The sequence below is a fragment of the Zalophus californianus genome, chromosome 12 (assembly GCF_009762305.2).
Source record: "Zalophus californianus isolate mZalCal1 chromosome 12, mZalCal1.pri.v2, whole genome shotgun sequence".
Lineage (NCBI taxonomy): Eukaryota > Metazoa > Chordata > Mammalia > Carnivora > Otariidae > Zalophus > Zalophus californianus.
Window position 1 is genome coordinate 92677295 of NC_045606.1, and position 20432 is coordinate 92697726.

The window sequence follows — 20432 nt, forward strand, 5'->3', positions numbered from 1 at the left end:
CTGGGACTGGGCATGATCTTTTTTTTTTTCTTTTAAAGATTTTATTTATTTATTTGACACAGAGAGAGAGACAGCGGGAGAGGGAACACAAGCAGGGGGAAGGGGAGAGGGAGAAGCAGGCCTCCTGCGGGGCAGAGAGCCCGATGCAGGGCTTGATCCCAGGACCCTGGGATCATGACCTGAGCCGAAGGCAGACGCTTAATGACTGAGCCACCCAGGCGCCCCAGGGCACGATCTTATTAAATGAATATCCCAAAAGATGTCATAGGATCTTTTGGAGGCTGATAGAGGAGGTCGCCACAGAGGGACTGCTTCGGTAAAGTCTAAGGTCCCAGATGTAGCCCAGATGCGGCATATGCTCCATGAATATGTGATGAGCTAAACAGAGGAAGCGGTGAAGTCTGCAGTTGTCCCCCAGAACGGGGGCACCAACCAGACACCCAGATGTGGGAGAGCGGAGGAATGAGCGTGGACACCGCGTCCTGCCGATGACTTGCGAAGAGCTGAAAGCAGCCTGCATGTGTCGGTGGCAATCGGACATGCACCCTGGGCAACCGGATTGTCTTTCTGCAGGATCGCTGCATGTGGACCTCAAGCTCTTGTTGACGTGGTTACCTACTGTGGTTAGCTGTTCTGGTGACAGAGGACCGGGATGTGCCCTAACTTGGCAGGAAGGGGAAGAAAAGGGCTAAGTCCTTATTCTTGGCATCAGGGAGGGGCACCCGGCTGGGACCGCACAGCTGCTATGGGCAGATGTTGCTCATTGTTCTTAAGAGGCGAGCAGTGCCTTCCCAGCACGAAGGGGAGAGCAGGGGAGAGCCAGGTGGGATGTGAAGGGGCAGACCGAGTTGTGACAGCCTTCCTTCTGTTAAGCCAAGCTGATCCACTACGGGAAAGGAAGGATTTCCTCCTGAATGTTAAAGGCATCTGTAGCCAATGAAAACACATTTCGGAGGCAAGTAGGAACTGTCTGGTAATGATCTGTTGTGCTGGATTATTCATGAGAACACTCTTCCATAGGAAGAGCAAAATAGCAGTTAACTGGCTTTGGCAAGAATGACGGGAATTGGTTTGGTTAGGTGAGATCCACCCTTCATGATGGATTCTACCTTCAACTCTCTTCAGGAAGACTGGTGGCAGAAAGACTCCCTGTGTGACCACTGAGCACAAAAGGCATGCCTCTTGCGCAGAGCCCCCAAGTGCCAGCAAATGCTGTCCTCAGCTGGGGCCCAGAGGGGAATGTGGCTTCCTTTCTTAGGCTGGAAATAGATCCTTGCAGTGGGACTTAAACTGATACTTGCAGCCTGGATTTGGCCTTCCTTTACTTAATTTCTTGAACAACTATATATTGTATAACAACTATGTATAGGGGACACAGAGAAACATATTATTGAGGAACTTGAGGAATTCATAATGTAGCTGGGGAGATGTTTTTAAGATACATTCTATGACTTAAATCAGATTTCAAATCATCAAAGTAAGAGATATCACAATGTGGTATACACAATTTGGTATAAAATGAACACTTTGGCCCACTGAGTAAGAGAGGAAGAAGTTCCAGGGGCTGGGATAGCCTAGAAGCTTCCTGAAGTGATTGATCGGGGCGCTAAAGGATGGGGAGAGAAAGGCAAGAACCAAGGGCAGATGTAGAAATGACCTAGCACAGGGGTGGGCAAAATACAACCTATGGGCCATATCTGGCCCACCATCTGTTTCTAAATAGGCCATGACCTAAGAACAGTTTTTACATTTTTAAATGGTTGGAGGGGCGCCTGAGTGGCTCAGTTGGTTAAGCATCTGCCTTCGGCTCAGGTCATGATCCCAGGGTCCTGGGATCGAACCCCATGTCGAGCTCCCTGCTCAGCGGGGAGTCTGCTTCTCCCTCTTCCTCTATCCCTCCCCCCTGCTCATACTCTCTCTCTCTCAAATAAACAAAATTTTTAAAACATTTTTAAATGATTAGAAAGTAAGTCATATTTCATGATGTGAAAATTACATAAAATTCAAATTTTGGTGTCCATAAATAAAGTTTTATTGATACACGGCACATTCATTTGTTTGCATATTGTCTTACATTGTCTATGGCTGCTTTGCAGCACCATGGCAGCACTGAGTCATTACAACAGATTCTCTATTTACTTTCTGGTCCCTTAGAGGAAACATTTGCCAATCCTGGGCCTCTAATATGAGAGGGGCAATTAATCGGCTCTTGCTGGAGGGGAGATTTGTATGTAGGAAATGTAGGAAATTCTGTAGTAATGGGTGCCCAGGGATCAGTTATGAAGGATTATTTAATGCCAAGCTAAGGAATATAAACTCAGTCCTGTAGCCAAAGCGTTGAAATTACCATGTACATGACTATAGTTATATTATCTCTATGTACATAGTACAAAATTCCAAAAGGTTCAAAAGGATATTCTGTAAAAAATGACCTTGACTCAACAACTCCACAGATGTACCCACTTACTCATTCTTAGGTTTCTGTACAGAGATAATCTTCTACATACACAAACATATATGAGTTGGCGTATATGTGTATTTTTCTATTTAAAACCCCACAAATGGTAGCATGCTATAAAAGTACTGTTTCTGCACCAGACCTTTCAGTCTTATATTTTAGACTTTGTTTTAGGTCAGGACATTCTTCTTTATAGTTGTATAATACAGGTGTACTATCTTATTTACTCAGTTTGACCCAGAAGCTAAAATATTATTTTAGGATGCTTGGTTGAGCAGAGGGGTTCCAAGAAAACTAGACGCAGAAGAGCAGGCGGCCTGGCATTCCAGCGTAACCCAGAACTCCAGGCTGCTCAGGGCCATCGCGGGGGGACCCCTCTCCCCACACTGCTCCCCTGGGGACTCATACCTTGGAGGGTGTGTCAGGAATGGAAGAAGTGGGAGAACCAGGAAAGGTCAAGACACATTTCTTCCCCAGGCAGCGACCATGTAAGTCAACGTCCTCATAAGGGTTTTCCTTCATTGGTGGATCTGTGGTCAGAGGAAACAAGTCAGGCACTGGGAACACTAAGGAAGTTTTCCTTATCAGACATCAACCCAACATCTTGGTCTCTCCTTGCGGGGATGTCTGACGTCTTGCTATCCATTCAACCCCTTCCTCTTGGACCCTGATTTTTACTGGGGTAACTTCCCATGTCCTCATTCTTGGATGTACAGAGTTAACTCCATTCTGAGTTGCAGAGCTTTAGCTAATCTGAGTATCCCCAGTCCCTGCCTCAGTGTCCAGTTCAGAGAAGGGCTCCTATCCCAAGCTTACGCCAATCAAGGCACGGCACTCCTGGGCTATGAAGGTGAACAAGGGACCTAAACCGGTCTCCTAAGAGTCAGAGTCACATTGAACCCCAGGATTTTTGCTGGGTACAGGACACGGGCTCTCCTTCCCAACCAAAAGGTACGGATCCCAGGGAGCTGATGGCAGCCGTCATGGAGATCATGGGAAATCTGCTGGGTATGGAGCCACCCCGAGAGATAAGAAACGGGGAGAACAGGCCAGTTCTGGTCACATAAGCCAACAAATCCCCTTGTTATTTCAGTGGGGTCTTCTGTTCTCTGTATCTGAGAGCTTCCCTTTCAGGTACACACTGAAGACCAGATCTCATACCCACTTTCGGACTTGGGAAGCCTACTACTTTGGCAGTAACCCATCTCCACAACCTGGATACTATAATTCAGATCATCTATGGTGAAATTCATAGCTCAGCTAAATAAGCGCCCTTCTTCAGGTCTCCTGTTTCCTCCCACCATGGAGTTTTTTCTCTGGTATTGGTGATTACATGTACATATGCATGTGTGTATCTGCCCTACCTGCCCCTTGCATGTGGTCGCATATGGGTTTCTCCTTCTTACCAGCTCCTTTCTTCCCCAACTCACCGCCTTCGACCTCACCAAGCAGATGCTGGGCTGAGCTCACACCTCAGTGAAACTGTGATGTTCCCTACGGAGTATTTAACTCACTAATTTAAATGCAAACAAACTCTGTGAATCTGCGCTCCACTTTAGAATTTAAAAGAATTAAGGCCAACATTATGTTTTAATAGTAGACATTCATTTGAGTCTGAATTTTGATGCCCTGTTATTGCCAGCCACACTCCTACAGATTCCGGGAGAGGGTGGTGGCCCGAGTTTTCCTTCATTCAGTAATCCTTACGCTTTACTGAGCATCTGGGACACACGACGTACTTTACATCCATTCTCTCCCATCCCCCACCCTACCAGGTAGCTGTCATCATCCTTATTATACAGGTGAGAGAACTGAAGTTCAGAGAAGTTCAGTCCCCAGCTCGTTATCACACAGCTAATAGAGCAGAGTCGAGATTCAATCATGGCCACTGAGACTCCATGTCTCCAGGTGTCCCGCTGCATCATGCTGCCCCCGTGGCTGTTCATCAGCAGCCTTTCCACTCCCCTTCTGGCCCCATGCTCTCACACGTCCCTCGTGGGTCCCCCTCCCACACCCCTCCCAGCTCTCTCATTCATCTGAGTACACGTCTTCAAGACTCTGTGGGTGTGTGTGTATGTGTGTTTCAAGCACTCTCTCCCCTTTCTCACAAACTCATCCCCACCCACTGCACGTGGGTCTCTTACCTAGAATGTCTTCATAGACGTTCTCCTCTGATAAAGTGCGTGTGAGCCCCAACTTAGTCTGTGCATACCAGTCCACCCTGCTGTTCTCAGAGGAAGACTGCAATAAGTCTTCAAACTCATAGGACTTTCTGGTTTGTACAAGATGGGAGAAAAACAAACAAGAACTCAAATCAAATTAGGCTGCTCGAGAGATTGTATACCAGACAATTTTCTTCCTGCAAAAATTTCTATTACTGAAATCAACTCTGTTTCTTGTAAGAAGGTATATAAATCCTTAAATAAGAAGAGTGGCTTTTTTTTGAAAGAATGTTTATGCTGTTATGCCGAGTAAAGGTAGCAAAGTATATATATATATATAAAGTACAATCCTGGACTTCTTAGATATTCTGCAATGTTTACAGAGCACACATTCATGATGGGAAAGGAGCAGCGATGGCCAGTTCAGAGTGGACCAGAGGCCTGGGCGCCTCCCCACTTCTCTCACTCGAGTGGTTATTATCAGAACGAAACCCAGAGGCCCGCTGAGACACCCCAACCCCCCCCCCCCGCAACCCTCAGAGATGGGTGCAAGTGCTTCTCCGTCTGTGGCCTGGCCATTGCCCCTGCCTACATGCACAGGGGCTGTCCCTGTCCTGCTGGTGCTGACCTAGTGCGAGGTCCAGCCCCTTCTCTCTCTCTCTCTCTCTCTCACACCCCCAGAGACACACGCAGCCTCTCACCCTGAGTTTCTATGATTTCTGTAGCTTCACTGAACATTTGGGAGGCCATGAGGTAGACCATATGGTGAAACACACAGAACCTCAGGCACCTCACTGGTTCAGTCCACCTCCTCTTTCTTCTTCTCTCTCCCCATCCTCCTCTGAAGTAACCCACAACTCCCCCGCCGCCACACAGTTGGAGCAGAACTACGCTGCCCACTCAGGCTCAGGGGGCTCCTCTTCTACCTCCAGCAGACTTGTCAAGAATTTGTGTTGAACACACTCAGGCCTTCCTTGAATGGCGTTTAGGTGAACACATAGTCCGCGCACACTCATCAGGGCACATCCCCCAGCCGGCTGTGACTTGGTCCCAGCCCTTCATTTCTCCTGGTCGAGGATGGTCATAACCCTCCCGTGGCTCTGTGCATGCATGTCTAGCCCAGTGTCCTCTGCATGCTCCACGGTAAACTCCAGCTGACTACTGAGAAATGCATCATGGCTTCACTTCTTCACCCATACTTCCAGTCTCTCTGGCCCCTGCGGATTAAACAAACCTGCATACAGATCCTGGATCCTTCCTTCACAAGACTTTTAACCTCAGACGAACCACTTAACTGGGCTGAAACTCACTGTCCTGACTTGAAAAGCAGCAATTATCTCAGAGGATTGTCCAAAGAATAGAAATGAGAACGTTTGTAAAGTCCTTAGCACCTAACAAACACACAACAAATGTTAGCTATTGCTAGTACTGTTGTGGTGCTAGTAATTATTTACGTAGCAAATGTTTTATGTTGAACATTTATTGTGGGAGAGGCACTGTGCTCAGGGTTCAACAACTAAGGAGTGACTGAAACAGTCAGGGTCCTTGTCTCAAAGAGCTTACATTCTAGGGAGGAAGACAGACATTCAACCAGAGCCTGCACAAATAAACAGAACAGTAAACTGTTAAGCTCAGTGATGGAAAAGCACAGTGAGACTATCAAGGAGGCCTCATTTTAGGTTGGGGATGCATCAGGAAGGCGGCGCTGACAAAGTCATTCATTAAAGCTGAGACCTGGAGGAGGACGGAAGAAAGACCTCAGCTGGGGGAAGAGTGTTCCAAGAAAAGGAAAGGGCACCTGCGAAGATCCTGTGGCCACAGGGAACTTCGTGCATTTGTGGAGGGACACACACATTCGGCAAGGCTGCACTGCAGGGGCAGGGTGGTGAGTGCCAGGTGATCTCTGAGAAGGCAGTGCCAGGCAGGAGCCATTTGCCTGCCTTCCATGCTTTGGGAGTTTCTTGCATTTGATTTTATTTTCTTATTTTTTTTAAGTAGGCTCTACACCCAACGCGGGCCCCAAACTCACAACCCTGAGACCAAGACCTGAGTTGAGACCAAGAGTCGGATGCTCAACCCACTGAGCCACCCAGCCACCCCTGGGATTTCTTGCATTTTAAGTCTTTTCCTCTCGGCTAGCTTCTTTCCCTCTTTAAACACCCACAGGTTTCCCCTAGAAAAACTTTCACTGGAAGCAATGACTCTCCTAGTTCTGCAATTTCTCAGCTTCCTTGCCAACATTTTAAATTGGCGTGGGTTGGGGGGCCAGACGGAGGAGGGAAGAGCTTGAGGCTGTCTGACTACTCCTTTACCGGAGCTCACTGGTTTTTCTTCCCTTTATCTTCTCAACCTGGCGTCTGTATGCATCCCTTTACTGAAGCTGCTCCTGAAGCTCACTAGTGAGTTTCTGGTAAAACCTAACCACTTCCTGGGGCCTTTCTTTGCAGGATACCACTTGGTTTCTGCAGCGTCAGGGAGCGGTGCTCAAAGTGCAGTCTGTGGGCCAGGGCTGGTATTCCAATGAGACAGGTACAGAAATTGAGAATAAGCATTTAGAAACTTAAAAAATTTCTTTTGTTTTTTTTTAAAGTAATTTCTACACCCAGCATGGGGCTTGAACTCACGACCGCAAGATCAAGAGTCATGTGCTCTACAGATTGAACCAGCCTGCTGCCCCTGTGTTGAGAAACTTTTAAAGCAATTTGACAGAATAATTTCTTAAAAGACAACTGAAGCTTCTATAATGTTATCTTTTTTCATGTCATTTCTCTGGTCATTCTTTCTGATTGTATTTTACGGAAGTACTGTTCAGCACGGGGCTGCAAACACGGGTACACAGGTCCCCCCTAGGGTTTGAGGAGCTGGGTGCCAGGCTGCCCACATGCTACTTCCCCTCCCACACTCCTGTGCCTTCACTGGCCCCTCTCTTCCACGTCCTCCCCCTCTTTCTGGGCTTTGGGCGTGTCCCAAGGTTTTCTTCTTTAGATTCGAAACTTCATTATCTCCACATCTGAATTCATCACCCCTTATCTCCACCTCACCCTTGCTCCTTTATGAACCTGAACTCAGCACGTAGGGCAGGAATACAAGGAAAGGCCAAGCTTCCAGCTTCCAGCCTAGGTCCCCATGGTCTTAAGTCAGGCCATGAGGCTGAAACTGTCACCCATGCCCTGGGGTGCCTGACTCACACACAGGAGCTCATGCTGCAAAGGAAGGGCTATCTCTCCATGAGCCCCTTCTTCCTCCCCTTGAGGCGTCCAGCCAGGAGAGGAAGGACTGAGCTTCAGAGCTCCAGGAGATGGGGATTGGGGGGGGGGGTAGAGGTGGGAAGCGGGTCTGAGTTGTTTTCTCTAGGATGGGATTGCGCTGTGCTGTGTCCCCTGGAAGACTCCTTAGTCGGGGATACCGTTAGCCCAGGCTGGTATTAGCCAGGCAGCTGCTTGGGGATGGGGGTGTGGTGGTCTGTGGCCCAGAGAAGAGTGAAGTTACTGGCCTGGAGTGGGTCACAGCTCCTGGGTTTCTATGCTGAGTTAACCAGATCATGTTAGCTAGAGTCCCCAGCATGCACACTACCTAGATTTGGTAGGGAAGATGCAAACTCTTCAAAGAGACCACAGAATCATTCATTCAACATTTACTGAGTAGCGACTAAGGGCTTTACTCGGATTAGCACGTTCGAACTTTGCAACAACCTTGTGAAGAATTACTATTATACATGTTTTTTATGTGAAGAGACAGAGAGGGAGAGAGGTTAAATTGCTCAAGGTCACATGGGGAGAAAGTGGTGGAGCCAGGGTCAGAACCCAGGTTGTCTGGCCAGTGAATGGTGCTCTTAACAGCATAGGCACTAAGCGGAGCATGGACACAAATCAATGCGGGAGGAAAGCTGTAGTCACAAAAGGGTTTTAATAACTTTATTTACATATTAACCTTGAGAAAAAGGCAATTTTAGAAGGCTAACAGTAACCACATCCAAATTGGCTTCTCTTTTGTTTAAACATTTCCATTGTTCCACATCCAGTCCATATGTTTAACAAGCATCTGCTGGGGTTTGAGCTGAGCCCACAGCTGGTGATGCAAACGCAAGAAGTCCCTGCCCTCGGGGAGCCCACAGCCTGCTGAAGGGGTGTAACCTCCTCTTGGCCTCAGTTTGCTTCTTGGGCCCTCAAATTATCATGTGATTGTGGTACTTCTTAGTTTTAGAGATGCTGGAATGATCCAATGGGTTCACTGAAGTTTGCGGACTTGGGTTATAATTCAGGTCCTATCCCAGCTTCAACAACCAATGCCAAACACTGTGTTTTCAAGTAGTATTTTGAAGGTTATTTGTGACTTTTCCATATTTTGTAAATGAAATACTAACTGAAGAGCTCATCCCCCATTTCCATTTGAATGACCCATGGGAATCTCAAAATGAATAAATACAAAGTTGAACTCAGCCTCCCACACCCCCTCCCTGATGAGGATCAGCCCCTCCTCCAGTGCTCCTCAGCAAAGGCTATCACCATCTGTCCCCATGTTTACGCCTCAAACCTGGGAGTCCCGTCCAAACCCCTTCGCCAGGAGCACCCATCTCTAATCAATGAATCGGGAGTGCTACCAGCAAAGCATTCCTGGTGTCCACTACTTCCCTCAGTCCGCACGGCAGTGAAACCACAGGCCAACCCCAATGTCTCCTGGCTCTGCCTTCCGCCCCCCAACAGCTACCCACCGGGCCCACTGGTGCCCCACCCAGCCAGCTCTTCACAAATGCAAATCAGGTTGGGACCCTCCCCTTCTTAAAAACTTTGAAATGTTTCCCATTCCTCTTAAGTGGTAGGCCCAAATCCTTGCCTGGTCTAGGGGATTCTTCCAGAGCGGGCTGCAAAAGACCTGTGGGCCTTAGCTCACACCCTTCCTGACCCCTCTGGCCACACTCCTGCCTTCAGGGCCTCCAGCATTTTAAAGTCTTTCTTGCTCCAGAACCTTCATCTGTTTCTCACCTGAACACCCATCTCCCACCTTCCTCCTTGCCTGGGAACCTCAGGCCTCAGTCTGAAGGCCGCTTCCTCCTCAGTCTGGCCCTGTTTCCATGACAGGCAAGATATTCCTACCAAACGTTCTCTTAGCACCATGGGCTTCCTGCGGCACTGAGTGCAATTATAGTTCATAACTGCAGAGTTGTGTGCCTCTATCACTAGTCCGTATGGTCCATGAGGCCAGGGTTTCAGTCTATTCTGTTCATTGCTACATGCTAATATCACAGAGGTGCGTGATAAATATTTGTTGGTTGAATAAATAAGTGAATATATTTTTTTAATTTTTTTAAAAAAGATTTTATTTATTCATTTGAGACACAGAGATACAGAGAGAGCATGAGCAGGGGGAGAGGCAGAGGGAGAGGCAGAAGCAGGCTCCCGCTGAGGCAGGAGCCCAATGTGGGGCTCCATCCCATCCCGGGATCGTGGCCTGAGCTGAAGGCAGACGCTTAGCCATCTGAGCCACCCAGGCACCCCAGCGAGTGAATATCTTAAAAGCTGGTTTTAATGGCCAAATTTACTGCTTGTAATTTATCCCTCCTTTGGGGTAAAAAAAAAAAAAAAAAGGAGCTGTATTCTTGGAGCTAATTTTTAGTCAACTGTTTTGAACACATTTCCCCCAGGATTATTTTCAGCTGTGACTTAAACATGCTTGGAGAACCTGGGACCTAGCCACTACTTAAAACACCATTCAGATGGGCTAGAAACTGTAAAAACCATGCTCTGATTCCCTCATCCACCTGGAGCTGCCACAGACTTTCTTCTTACCTCCATCCCCTGCGACCACACGCAGCTCTTCCCCATGTCCCACCACACCCTCGGGAAGGGCATTCATGCCACTAGGTGATCAGAGTAGGGCGCTAAGTGGGAGAATGCTTATGTTAGCTCAGCCCACACTCTTACTGGTGACCCACTCCATCGATTGCTACAGCTACTCACGTTGGGTTTCTGCTTATCTCTATCCTGAATCCAAAACAGAAACGTCAGAAGAAGAACCATCTCTATTCACCTTTCACCATCATGTCTAACATCCAACCATTTCCACTTCCAATGGGAAATAAGACCTGACAGTCACTGCTCTAATACAGAGTAACAACCAACCTCTCTATTCTTCCCCCACCCCTTCATTCTCATCTCTTTGTTTTCTAATGCAACCCCCATTAAAATAAATGAATTTACAGAATCAAGCTTCTCCAACGCTTTCAAATAACTTTTGCTCTAAGTCTCAAATTAATCAAACAATTTGCCCCTTTGAAGATTTTAAACACTCATGGTTGTTTTTTTTAAAGATTTATTTATTGATTTAAGAGAGAGAAAGCACTGCACTCATGAGTGTGCACGCCCAAGTGGGGGGAGGGGCAGAGGAAGAGGGAGAGAGAGAACCTCAGCATAACTCCCTGCTGAGCACTGAGCCCAACACAGGGCTCGATCCCATGACCCTGAGATCATGACCTGAGCCAAAACCAAGAGTGAGACAATTAACCGACTGAGCCACCCAGGTGCCCCTGAACACTCAGTGTTGGTTTTTTTTTTTTTTTAAGATTTTATTTATTTATTTGACAGAGAGAGAGCACAAGCAGGGGGAGTGACAGAGGGAGAGGGAGAAGCAGGCTCCCAGCTGAGCAGGGAGCCCCACGTGGGGCTCGATCCCAGAACCCTGGGCTCATGACCTGAGCCGAAAACAGACACGTAACCAACTGAGCCACCCAGGCGCCCCCAAACACTTAGTTTTTAGACATGGCAGTTAAAGTTGCCTCATGGATGTCATGTTGACTGGGACAGACTCATAATGACAGGGACAGACCACAGTGTGGCTGCTAAGTTAACTTAGCCACTAACTGGGTAATAGCTGAGGGATGCCGTCCAGCCAGACGACTCTGGGGATCCCAGTCAGTCCTGCAGAAGATGGAAATTATTGAATCAGTAACAGCAGGCATGTGATTTGGCAGCCATATAATGACCAAGGTTTCACATCCTCCAAAAGTTCTGCAAGTCCTACGCTAAAGCTATACAATGCCAAAATAATTAGTTGAAAAGCTGAAATTTTGGTCAACATCGTTATTTGGTTTCATAAAGATCTAAAAACTCCGTCATAGGATCAAATTAAACTAAAATTAAAAATCTGCATTCCAGTATGGTGATTAACATAACATAATAAAAAAAATCTGCATTTCAGTTCAAACATTTGGGGCATATAGATACATGTGAATTCAGGATGCTGCTTACGCTTACAGAATACTAACTTTCCTCGTTATATGTTGGCTTTAAGGCATTCCTGCCAGAGTTATTCAGCACATGCCACAGAACATACACAACCAAGTGAATGCTGCTGTAGGGACCTTATCTTTGGAATTTCCTGACATTTAAGGGTTTCTCATTTCCCATTTTAGGATCGAAGGCACAAGTCCTTGCATTTAATTTCCTGGGGCTTTAGAGAAATGAAGAAAGGAGAAAGGGATGAAAGGAGGAAGGGGAGAGAACACAGAAAGGAGAAAAAAGGGAAGAGAATGAAAAGAAAGAAGACATTTTCTCAAACTGAGAATCCGAGTCCACTGGTTTGGCTCCCGAGAAGTGGACTCATCAGCCTATGAAAATAAGCCGAATACGTTCTCTGAAGTGTGCAGCCTGGCCATGTAATTCTAAACCCTCCCAACCTCAAAATCCTTAATCATTTCTTTCTTCAGCCTTGGCTTGGCTCTCCCGCCTCAGAGAGGGCGGTGAGTCTGCCAAATTCTGAGTTGAGCCTCTTCTTTTTAAGAGATAGGACCACAACAAAAAGTACACTTTATTTTTTTTTTAAAGCAGAAAATGAACATCGTGCCCTAATCACCCCCATTGTACTATTTTAAACAAAAGGAAAAATCCAAAGCCAAAATGCTTAAAACACAGCTGATGCAACCATATTCAAACTGGCCAAGAAAAATTTCATCTTTGGACTGAAACTAAGTAACTTTAGCTGGTTTTAAAGAGAATGCTGGAAGACTGCAAAGAGCAGATGGTAGCTAGGAGAGAAAAGATAATGGGAATAACTGCACACCAGGTTGATCTGTCTGCCCAGTGATGACACAGAGGAAAGACTCTGATATCCCAGACGCAACCTGCCCCTGAGAGAGGGGGCCTTCTTGGAAGAACAGCCCGGAAAGGGCATGGAAGAGCTGCTGTCGAAACACACTGGGGTCACGAGCAGAAAGGTCACTCCAGTACTTAGGCACGTGGGCTTTGGCACGAGTTTGGGAAAGGATTTAGAACCGGAGATGGATACAAGCTTTCTCAGAACATAAACAAGGAAGCCTCTAAGTTCTTTGATAGATCCTACATACCACTGATACCCAAGCCTGGTAAAGACAGTAAAATAAAGGTCAAGCAAAGACCAGTCCCATTTATGGAATACTGACACAAAAATCTTTTTTTTTTTTTAAAGATTTTATTTATTTATTTGAGAGAGAGAATGAGAGAGAGAGAGAGAGCATGAGAGGAGGGAGGGTCAGAGGGAGAAGCAGACTCCCCGCTGAGCAGGGAGCCCGATGTGGGACTCGATCCCGGGACTCCAGGATCATGACCTGAGCCGAAGGCAGTCGCTTAACCAACTGAGCCACCCAGGCGCCCTGACACAAAAATCTTAAATAAAATATTAGCAAACAGAATTCCGCAGTATATTAAGAGAGGAACAAACCAGGACCAAATGGAAGTTCATTCCCAAAACATAAAAATGGGTTAATATTAGGACATAAAGTCTTTATTCATAGGTCAAAGGACAGGAACCAGATGATCATATAAAGCTACTGAAAAGTAACTTGACAAAATCTAACATTCAATCCTAATTTTTAAAACTCCTAGTAAAAAAATAAGTATGTGTGCCTGGGTGGCATAGTCAATTGAGCATCCAACAAGGTTTCAGCTGATCTCAGGGTCGTGAGATGGAGTCCTGTGTCAGGCTCTGTGCTGGGCTTAGAGTCTGCTTAGGATTCTCCCTCTCCCTCTGCCCCTCTCCCTCCCTGTTACCCACTCAAGTACTCTCTCTCTCTTTCTAAAAAAGAAATTTTTTTTATTAGTTTATTTTATTATTTTTTTTTTGAAGATTTTATTTATTCATTTCACACACAGAGAGACAGCTAGAGACAGAACACAAGCAGGGGGAGTGGGAGAGGGAGAAGCAGGCTCCTGGCTGAGCAGGAGCAAGGAGCTGAGGCAGACACTTAACGACTGAGCCACCCAGTTGCCCCCCCCCAAATTTTTTTTTAAATCATAAGGGGTGCCTGGGTGGCTCAGTCGGTTAAGCATCTGTCTTTGGCTGGGGTCATGATCCCCGCATCAGGCTCCTTGCTCGGTGGGGAGCCTGCTTCTCCCTCTCCCTCTGCTGCTCCCCCTGCTTGTGCTCTCTCTGTCAAATAAATAAAATCTTTTAAAAAAATAAAAAAGGAAGGTGAAAAAAAAAAAGTGGTAACACTGAAAGATCTCCACCATATCCTAAGTAAAAAACAGTATATATAGCATGATTTCTTTTTTTTTAAAGGACATAATTTTTCTTTTTTTTTGTTTTTTTTTTTTAAGATTTTATTTATTTGAGAGAGAGAGAGAATGAGAGAGAAAGCACATGAGATGGGGGGAGGGTCAGAGGGAGAAGCAGACTCCCCGCCGAGCAGGGAGCCTGATGTGGGACTCGATCCGGGGACTCCAGGATCATGACCTGAGCTGAAGGCAGTCGCTTAACCAACTGAGCCACCCAGGCACCCTAAAGGACATAATTTCTTTCTATCTATCTATCTATCTATCTGTCTATCTATCTATCTATCTATCTACTTACCTACCTACCTACCTATCTGGAATATGCAAACTTTTTCCCTTGGAAGAGAACATAAGAAATTATGTTTTTTGCAGCCGAAACAACCCTACCTGACAGATCGTGTTGAGTAGGAGAGTGACGTGATCAACTGTATTTCTAGACAACTGCTCTGGCTGCTACGGAGGAGTACACTGGGGTGGGAGGTGGATATGAGACAACTAAGCTGCTAGCAGTAGAGCAGATGTAGTCAGATTCAAGATAATGTTTAAAACTAGAACCGAACAGCTTGCTGATAAATTAGATTAGGGTTGTGTGAAAAAGAGAGGAATCACAAATGACTCCTAGGTTTTGGCCTAAGTGCAACGAAGGGTGATGCCATTTAATAAGATGGCCATTATCTGGGGAGGAGACGCTTAGCAGTGGCCTGGATTGGGAATTTAGGTTTGGACACGTTCAGTCCAAACTATTAGATAACCAAATGGAGACCCCTGCAGGGGATGACTCTGCAAACCTTCGCTGGAAGAGGGAGCCAGGGCTGTAGGGATACATGCGGGGGTCATAAGCATATAACTGACATTTAAAGCCATGGGACTGAATGAGCTCATTTAGGGAGTGAGACAGATGGAAGAGAGAAGTGCCTGCTCTGACCCAGGATGGTGTGTCGGGGGTGTTATTCTGACACTCGAAGGGAGAGGGGAATGGAACTGAGAAGGAGCAGTGTGTGAAAGCAGGACCCCCAGGAAAGTAGGTGATCTAGAAGCCCAGTGAACGCAGTGTTTCCAGGGAGGGAGTGAAGTTGTTCCTCCAACGCCAAGAGATGTCACGTAAGAAAAGAACAGAGAACTGGCAACTGGATATAGTGAGATGGGGGGTCACAGGTGGCCTTGTGTCAAGAGCAGTTTCAGGAAAAATGGCAAAAGCCCAACTGCAGGGAGTCAAGGGGAAAACAGAAGGTGCAGAGTGGGTGACCAGAGCAGAAACAACGGTTTTGAGTTTTGCTCTGTGGCTGGTTTCCAGATTAGTGGGGATCAAACCAATTAGCACATCCCAGAAATGGGCTAGAAATTAGTTCTCAAAGCAGAGAAGAAATGGTTTCCAACAGGTAAATTTGACCTTCAAGCGTGCACATGCTTTATTATCTTATGTACAATTTTGACATTAGAAAATATTTAGGGTGTGCCTCTTTATGTATAATTGAGGAAACAGAGGCTTTGGGAGGTCGAACAACTTGTTCGAGGTCACACAGATAGATGGCGACAGGGTCGAGGCAGACCCGGGCTGTGTTTCTAGAGCTCATACCAAGAAAAAACATGAAGAAAGGAGCCAGGGGACACTGGAAGCACCATGCACTAGTGGGGGACAGTAGTGGCAGATGAGTGTCAATTAGCATGAATTAGTCCATTGCCAGAGTTAACTGAGTTTCCGTTGAAGTCTTGGTTAGTGGCAGAAATACAAGTACTTATCATGTCCAAAAGGTACATTTTCAAAGCCAATACTCACTTTGAGGACAGAGAACACAAAACACAGGCATCGCTTATCACGTCTCCAGGTTTCATCAATACGCTGTCTCAAGCCATGAATGGTCTCGACCAACTACAAGGTCCCTCCGTTTAATAAAACCGGTAATTCGCCTGAGAGCAGTGGTGATGCCACATAAACCACTGGAGCAGAGAGTCCGCTGTCACCTACCTGTGGTCAGCACTGGGTTTCGGCCTCCCAGTCCAGAGTCTTCTGTTCACAGAGGAGGGCGGGGGGGAGGAGGGAAGGGGCGGGGGAGGTAGAGAAGGCAGAGGAGGCAGGTGCCTTTTATCCTTCCGGAAGCTGATGCCTGGGTTCCCGTTCTTGTCCCCTTCTCCATCGTGTTTGAACGTTCTCCGGGGCTTGGGCAGGGGGTTGATGAAGGCTTTTGCAGGGGAGCCCTCCGAGCCCCTGTCCACACCCTCCAGGCTCTGGTCGCAGGGCCTCCTGCACGAGCCTTTCCTTTCCTCTGCGGCCTCAGGAGCGGGCTCCCTAGCCTCCAGGTCCCAGGGGTAGGACCTGAATTCCGAGCCACGCCCGCCCCCACGGTTCTCAGGAAGGGCGGGCCCATCCTCAGCCTTGTCCGGCAGGCAGTGTGGGGAGTAACAAGTCCCCGGTAACTGGGGATCCAACCCTGCCGACCCATCCTTCAGAGCCTGCTCCAGTTTCTTGACCTGCCTCAGCACAGAGAGGCTATCGTTCGGAAAGCGCTGCTTGCCCAGCCTGGGCTCTCGGCCTCGGCCCAAGCTGGGTGCCAGCTGCCCGGCTGGTTGGCTGAGGTCTTGCCTTGGCTCTGCATCCTGCCCCCCGACTTTCATGACCCCTTTATTCCTCTCATTTTCCTTGCTCTCTGTCTCGGGCCTGGTCCCATCCTGAACCTCCGGGAGCCACGCTCTCACACCGTCACTGCTTCTCCTCCCCATCACACAGGACATCAGGTAGTCCTCCTGCCCATCTGCTTTCCTGCCCGCTGCAGGAGGGGGCAACTCCTTTTTCCCTTCCCATTCGGATATCTTGTCCTTTATGCTGAGGGGCTTGTGCAGGGCCCCGCCTCGGGTAGGAGGGCAGGGGTTCTGAATGCCACTGAGCTGCCTCTTGCCTGCCTTGCTGGCTTCTTTAGCACTGAGATCTGAAGCTGCGTTGCTGATGATCATATTTGAGCTGAACATGTTCTGCTGAAAACAGTCCACTCTTGACTCTAGCATCAGGTTATTGAGTCTTTCCAATGAGCTTCTTCTGGGGGGTGAATCCTGATCAGTCTCTGGGAAAGGAATGGGGGGCTTAAATGGCAGCCTTCGAGGGTCTTCCCCAGCCTTTGGACCTTCCACCTTGACCCTGAACAAGAAAGACAAACACTGGGTTATGGATTCTTAGTCACTGTTCTCGGCTGGTCATAGAGACTGGCTAGAACTTAGATATAAATGCTATATGCTAGTTGTAAGTCACAAACATTGAAACCACCACTTTAAGGAATCACTTTGCTCTTCTTGGGAAGACAGTATTGTGGAATGAAAGGAACTACTGGATTTTGGAATGCAATAGACTTGAGTTTAAAGCCTAACTCAACCACTGACCAGCTGTGTGACCTTGGGCAAACTGTTTCATTTCTCTAAACCTAAGTGTCCTCATCTGTGAAATGGGAATAATAATAATACATATCTACCAGAGTGGCTGAAAACACTGAAAGAGGCAGACCATATTGAGCATCTAGCATGTCGTGAGTGTAAATAAATGTTATTATCATTATTGTTAGCTTGTTTCCCTGATGAAAATAGGGAACATCTCCTGAGGCAAAAGCTTACACTGTCCAGATTTTCTCTGCTTCTGTAATCAACGGATGGGCCTTTGCGATGACTATTTAAAAATTAGAACAATGCCATAAGTCATACAATGTTTGCTAATTCTGGGCTTCATAAGCTCTCCTGACTTGAGTGGGTAAAGCCAAAATTATTGGCTGCATTTGAATTGGACCTCCTCTAGAACATGAGCCCTACTAGACTGGTTTGTCATGTGGACAGGGATTGCTTTGTTTTGTTGGATTACTTTGAATTTTGGCCTATCTGGGCTACTGCTGAGTCCCCAGCACCTAGAACAATGGCAGAGTAGTAGAACATGGTACTCATTAGGCACATGTGACATCCACATTGGACAGAGCAAAAGAATATTTCCATCATCGCTAAAGTTCTGGCCTAGAACAAACATGTGGGGACATATGCCTCCAAATGTGATTTTAGGGGATTAGTCAATGCCATGAAGATGTTAAAAGCTCTTTTGAAAGAAAACCAGAAAAACATTTTTAAGCTAGTCTAATGAGAACGGGAGTATCTGTTTCTGAATGCAAAACATTCTTCCACCAGCAAAGGTCATAACTAAGCAGAGTGATCTTGGATGTGCCAAGATTAGCAAGGATGCACAGACCATCTTCACGGTGCACATTTCTGGAATATATAGATCTGACTATATAGGAATTCTGAAACTCCAGTTAAGGTTCACAGTGAGGAATGAATAATTAGCAATTTCATGCATCCTGTTACTATTTAGCTTTCTGCTCCAAAGACTAATAATTGTTTATATGAAGACTTCTCCCTCCATTGGGACATTAACACGTAAATTGCATTGCTATTTGTGGTTGCACAGCATAAATTAGAAACTTGTGAATATGCAAACACATTTTCATATTTTAAATACAGCTATCAAAGCAGAATTCCTTATTTAAATAAACAATTAGCATGCATAACAGAGTGCTTACAAAAGAGAAACACATTTTTTAATTGTCCTGTCACCACTGAGGACATTAGCATGAATTCAGATTTTAGTCAGACGCAAAAGCAGAATCAGTTTGTTGATATTTTACTGAGAGTTCAAAAGGCAGAAGTTAAAGCCCTTGCTCTCACAGTGCTAGAAGCAAGATGACAGGACAGACACATAAAAACACAATTCATTAGTTCATGCTTAATGACAATGGATGATATAACAATAATCATATATATCATACATACTGGTTTCTTCTTAAGGATTTATTTATTTTAGAGAGAGAGAGAGAGAGAGAGAGCAGCATGATTGGGGGAAGGGGCAGAGGGAGAGGGAGACTCTCCAACAGACTCCCCACTGAGCCCCAGGCAGGGCTCGATCCCACAACATGAGATCATGACCTGAGCCGAAATCATAGGTCGGACACTTAACCGACTGAGCCACCCATGTACTGTTAACAATACTGACAACAGATAAATATGGCTTTCAAGTCAGAGGGACCTCGGTTTGAATCTTGTCTGTATTTTTTTCATTTTAAAGTAAGAACTCTCGGGGCACCTGGGTAGCTCAGTTGGTGGAGTATCTGACTCTTGGTTTTGGCTCAGGTCACGATCTCAGAGGTCTCCCTGTCCCTCTACCCCCCGCCCCAAATAAGTAACTCTCTCCTCCTTCTCTAGACTGGAACTTGACTGGTGCAGAGGCCAAATTTATCTTGTTTGCTGTGCCTAGTATGCAGCAGATAGTCAAAAAATACTTGTAAGATGAATGAGTGGATGAGTCAATATATGTTAACATTCCCAGAGTACAGCACACATTCTAATTCTTGATATTACTAAATGGCAAGGAGTGTTGTTGCAATGATTACAGTTATTGTCTAAGATCCCAGACATCTGGGGTGACCTCACAATCACGGAGGCCTATGTGAAAACTGAAAGAGAAGAAGGATGGCTTGCTGGAAGACTGCATGGATTTATGAAGTTCAAGCGAGAGGCCAGGATGATGAAGCCAGAGGCAGAGGCTCCTCTCCATGTGGTTGTTGCACCCAAGGATTTTTTGAGGTCCTGTTTCCAGGACGCTATGGCCCCAAAAGGGACCAGGGACTGGGGTGCAGAGCTGTGGTCACCAAGCCCACCGTAGAGTATGAGACAGAGAGTCAGAGGAAAGGGCTCCATCTGGAGAGAAAACAGCACTGCTGAGACGGGATGGGCAAAACAGGCTTTGCAGACAGATGCAGCTGTAAAGATGTAAGGCTCAAGGATAATTAAAGAGCCCATGCATCCTAGTAGTTAGGAAAACAAATCCTTGGCTGGAATGGGGAGAGGGCCTGAAGCTGCCATGGGCCTGTCCTCTCAGCAACTGGGCACTAGTCAGATCTTCCACTGACCACTGTGGTCTCAGGTTCTGCAACGCGTGGGGATGATTTTCAGGCGGCGCATCGCAAGGACTCGGAAAAGAACCCGTCCTTAGTCCAAGGAAGTGGGGACAGAGAGGGGGGAAAGGCAGTAGAGAAAGGAAGGAAGTGGAGAATCTAGGCTAACGTCTACACTCTCAGGGGAGAAAAGCTCTTACTTGTCAGCCAATTTGTAGCTCAGGCTTTCAGTCTGGATGTGGCTGCCCTTGGCTGGCCTGCACACTGTCATCATGTCAGCACCAAGAAGAGCTCCAAGTCGCCTGGGGGAACAGGGATGCACACTCAGTGAGTCACGACAGCAAATCTAGGGCCCACACCCCAAACTATTTAT

General features: G+C 46.8%; 1 protein-coding gene across 6 annotated transcripts in view; it reads right to left on the reverse strand.

The window, feature by feature from the left end:
- The window catches only part of DENND2A (DENN domain containing 2A), a 99896-nt gene that overhangs the window by 52016 nt on the left and 27448 nt on the right, over positions 1-20432 (reverse strand). For 5 of the 6 annotated variants that reach the window (XM_027573376.2, XM_027573371.2, XM_027573375.2 and 2 more), the window contains exons 2-5: positions 20260-20361; positions 16111-17274; positions 4603-4730; positions 2867-2988 (exon numbers count right to left, since the gene is read on the reverse strand). In XM_027573376.2, coding sequence (XP_027429177.2) covers positions 2867-2988; positions 4603-4730; positions 16111-17274; positions 20260-20333 — 1488 coding nt within the window. In that variant the 5' untranslated portion in view covers positions 20334-20361. Of the gene's footprint in view, positions 1-2866; positions 2989-4602; positions 4731-16110; positions 17295-20259; positions 20362-20432 lie in introns of those variants that run through there. The other variant, XM_027573377.2, reaches the window with a different exon arrangement.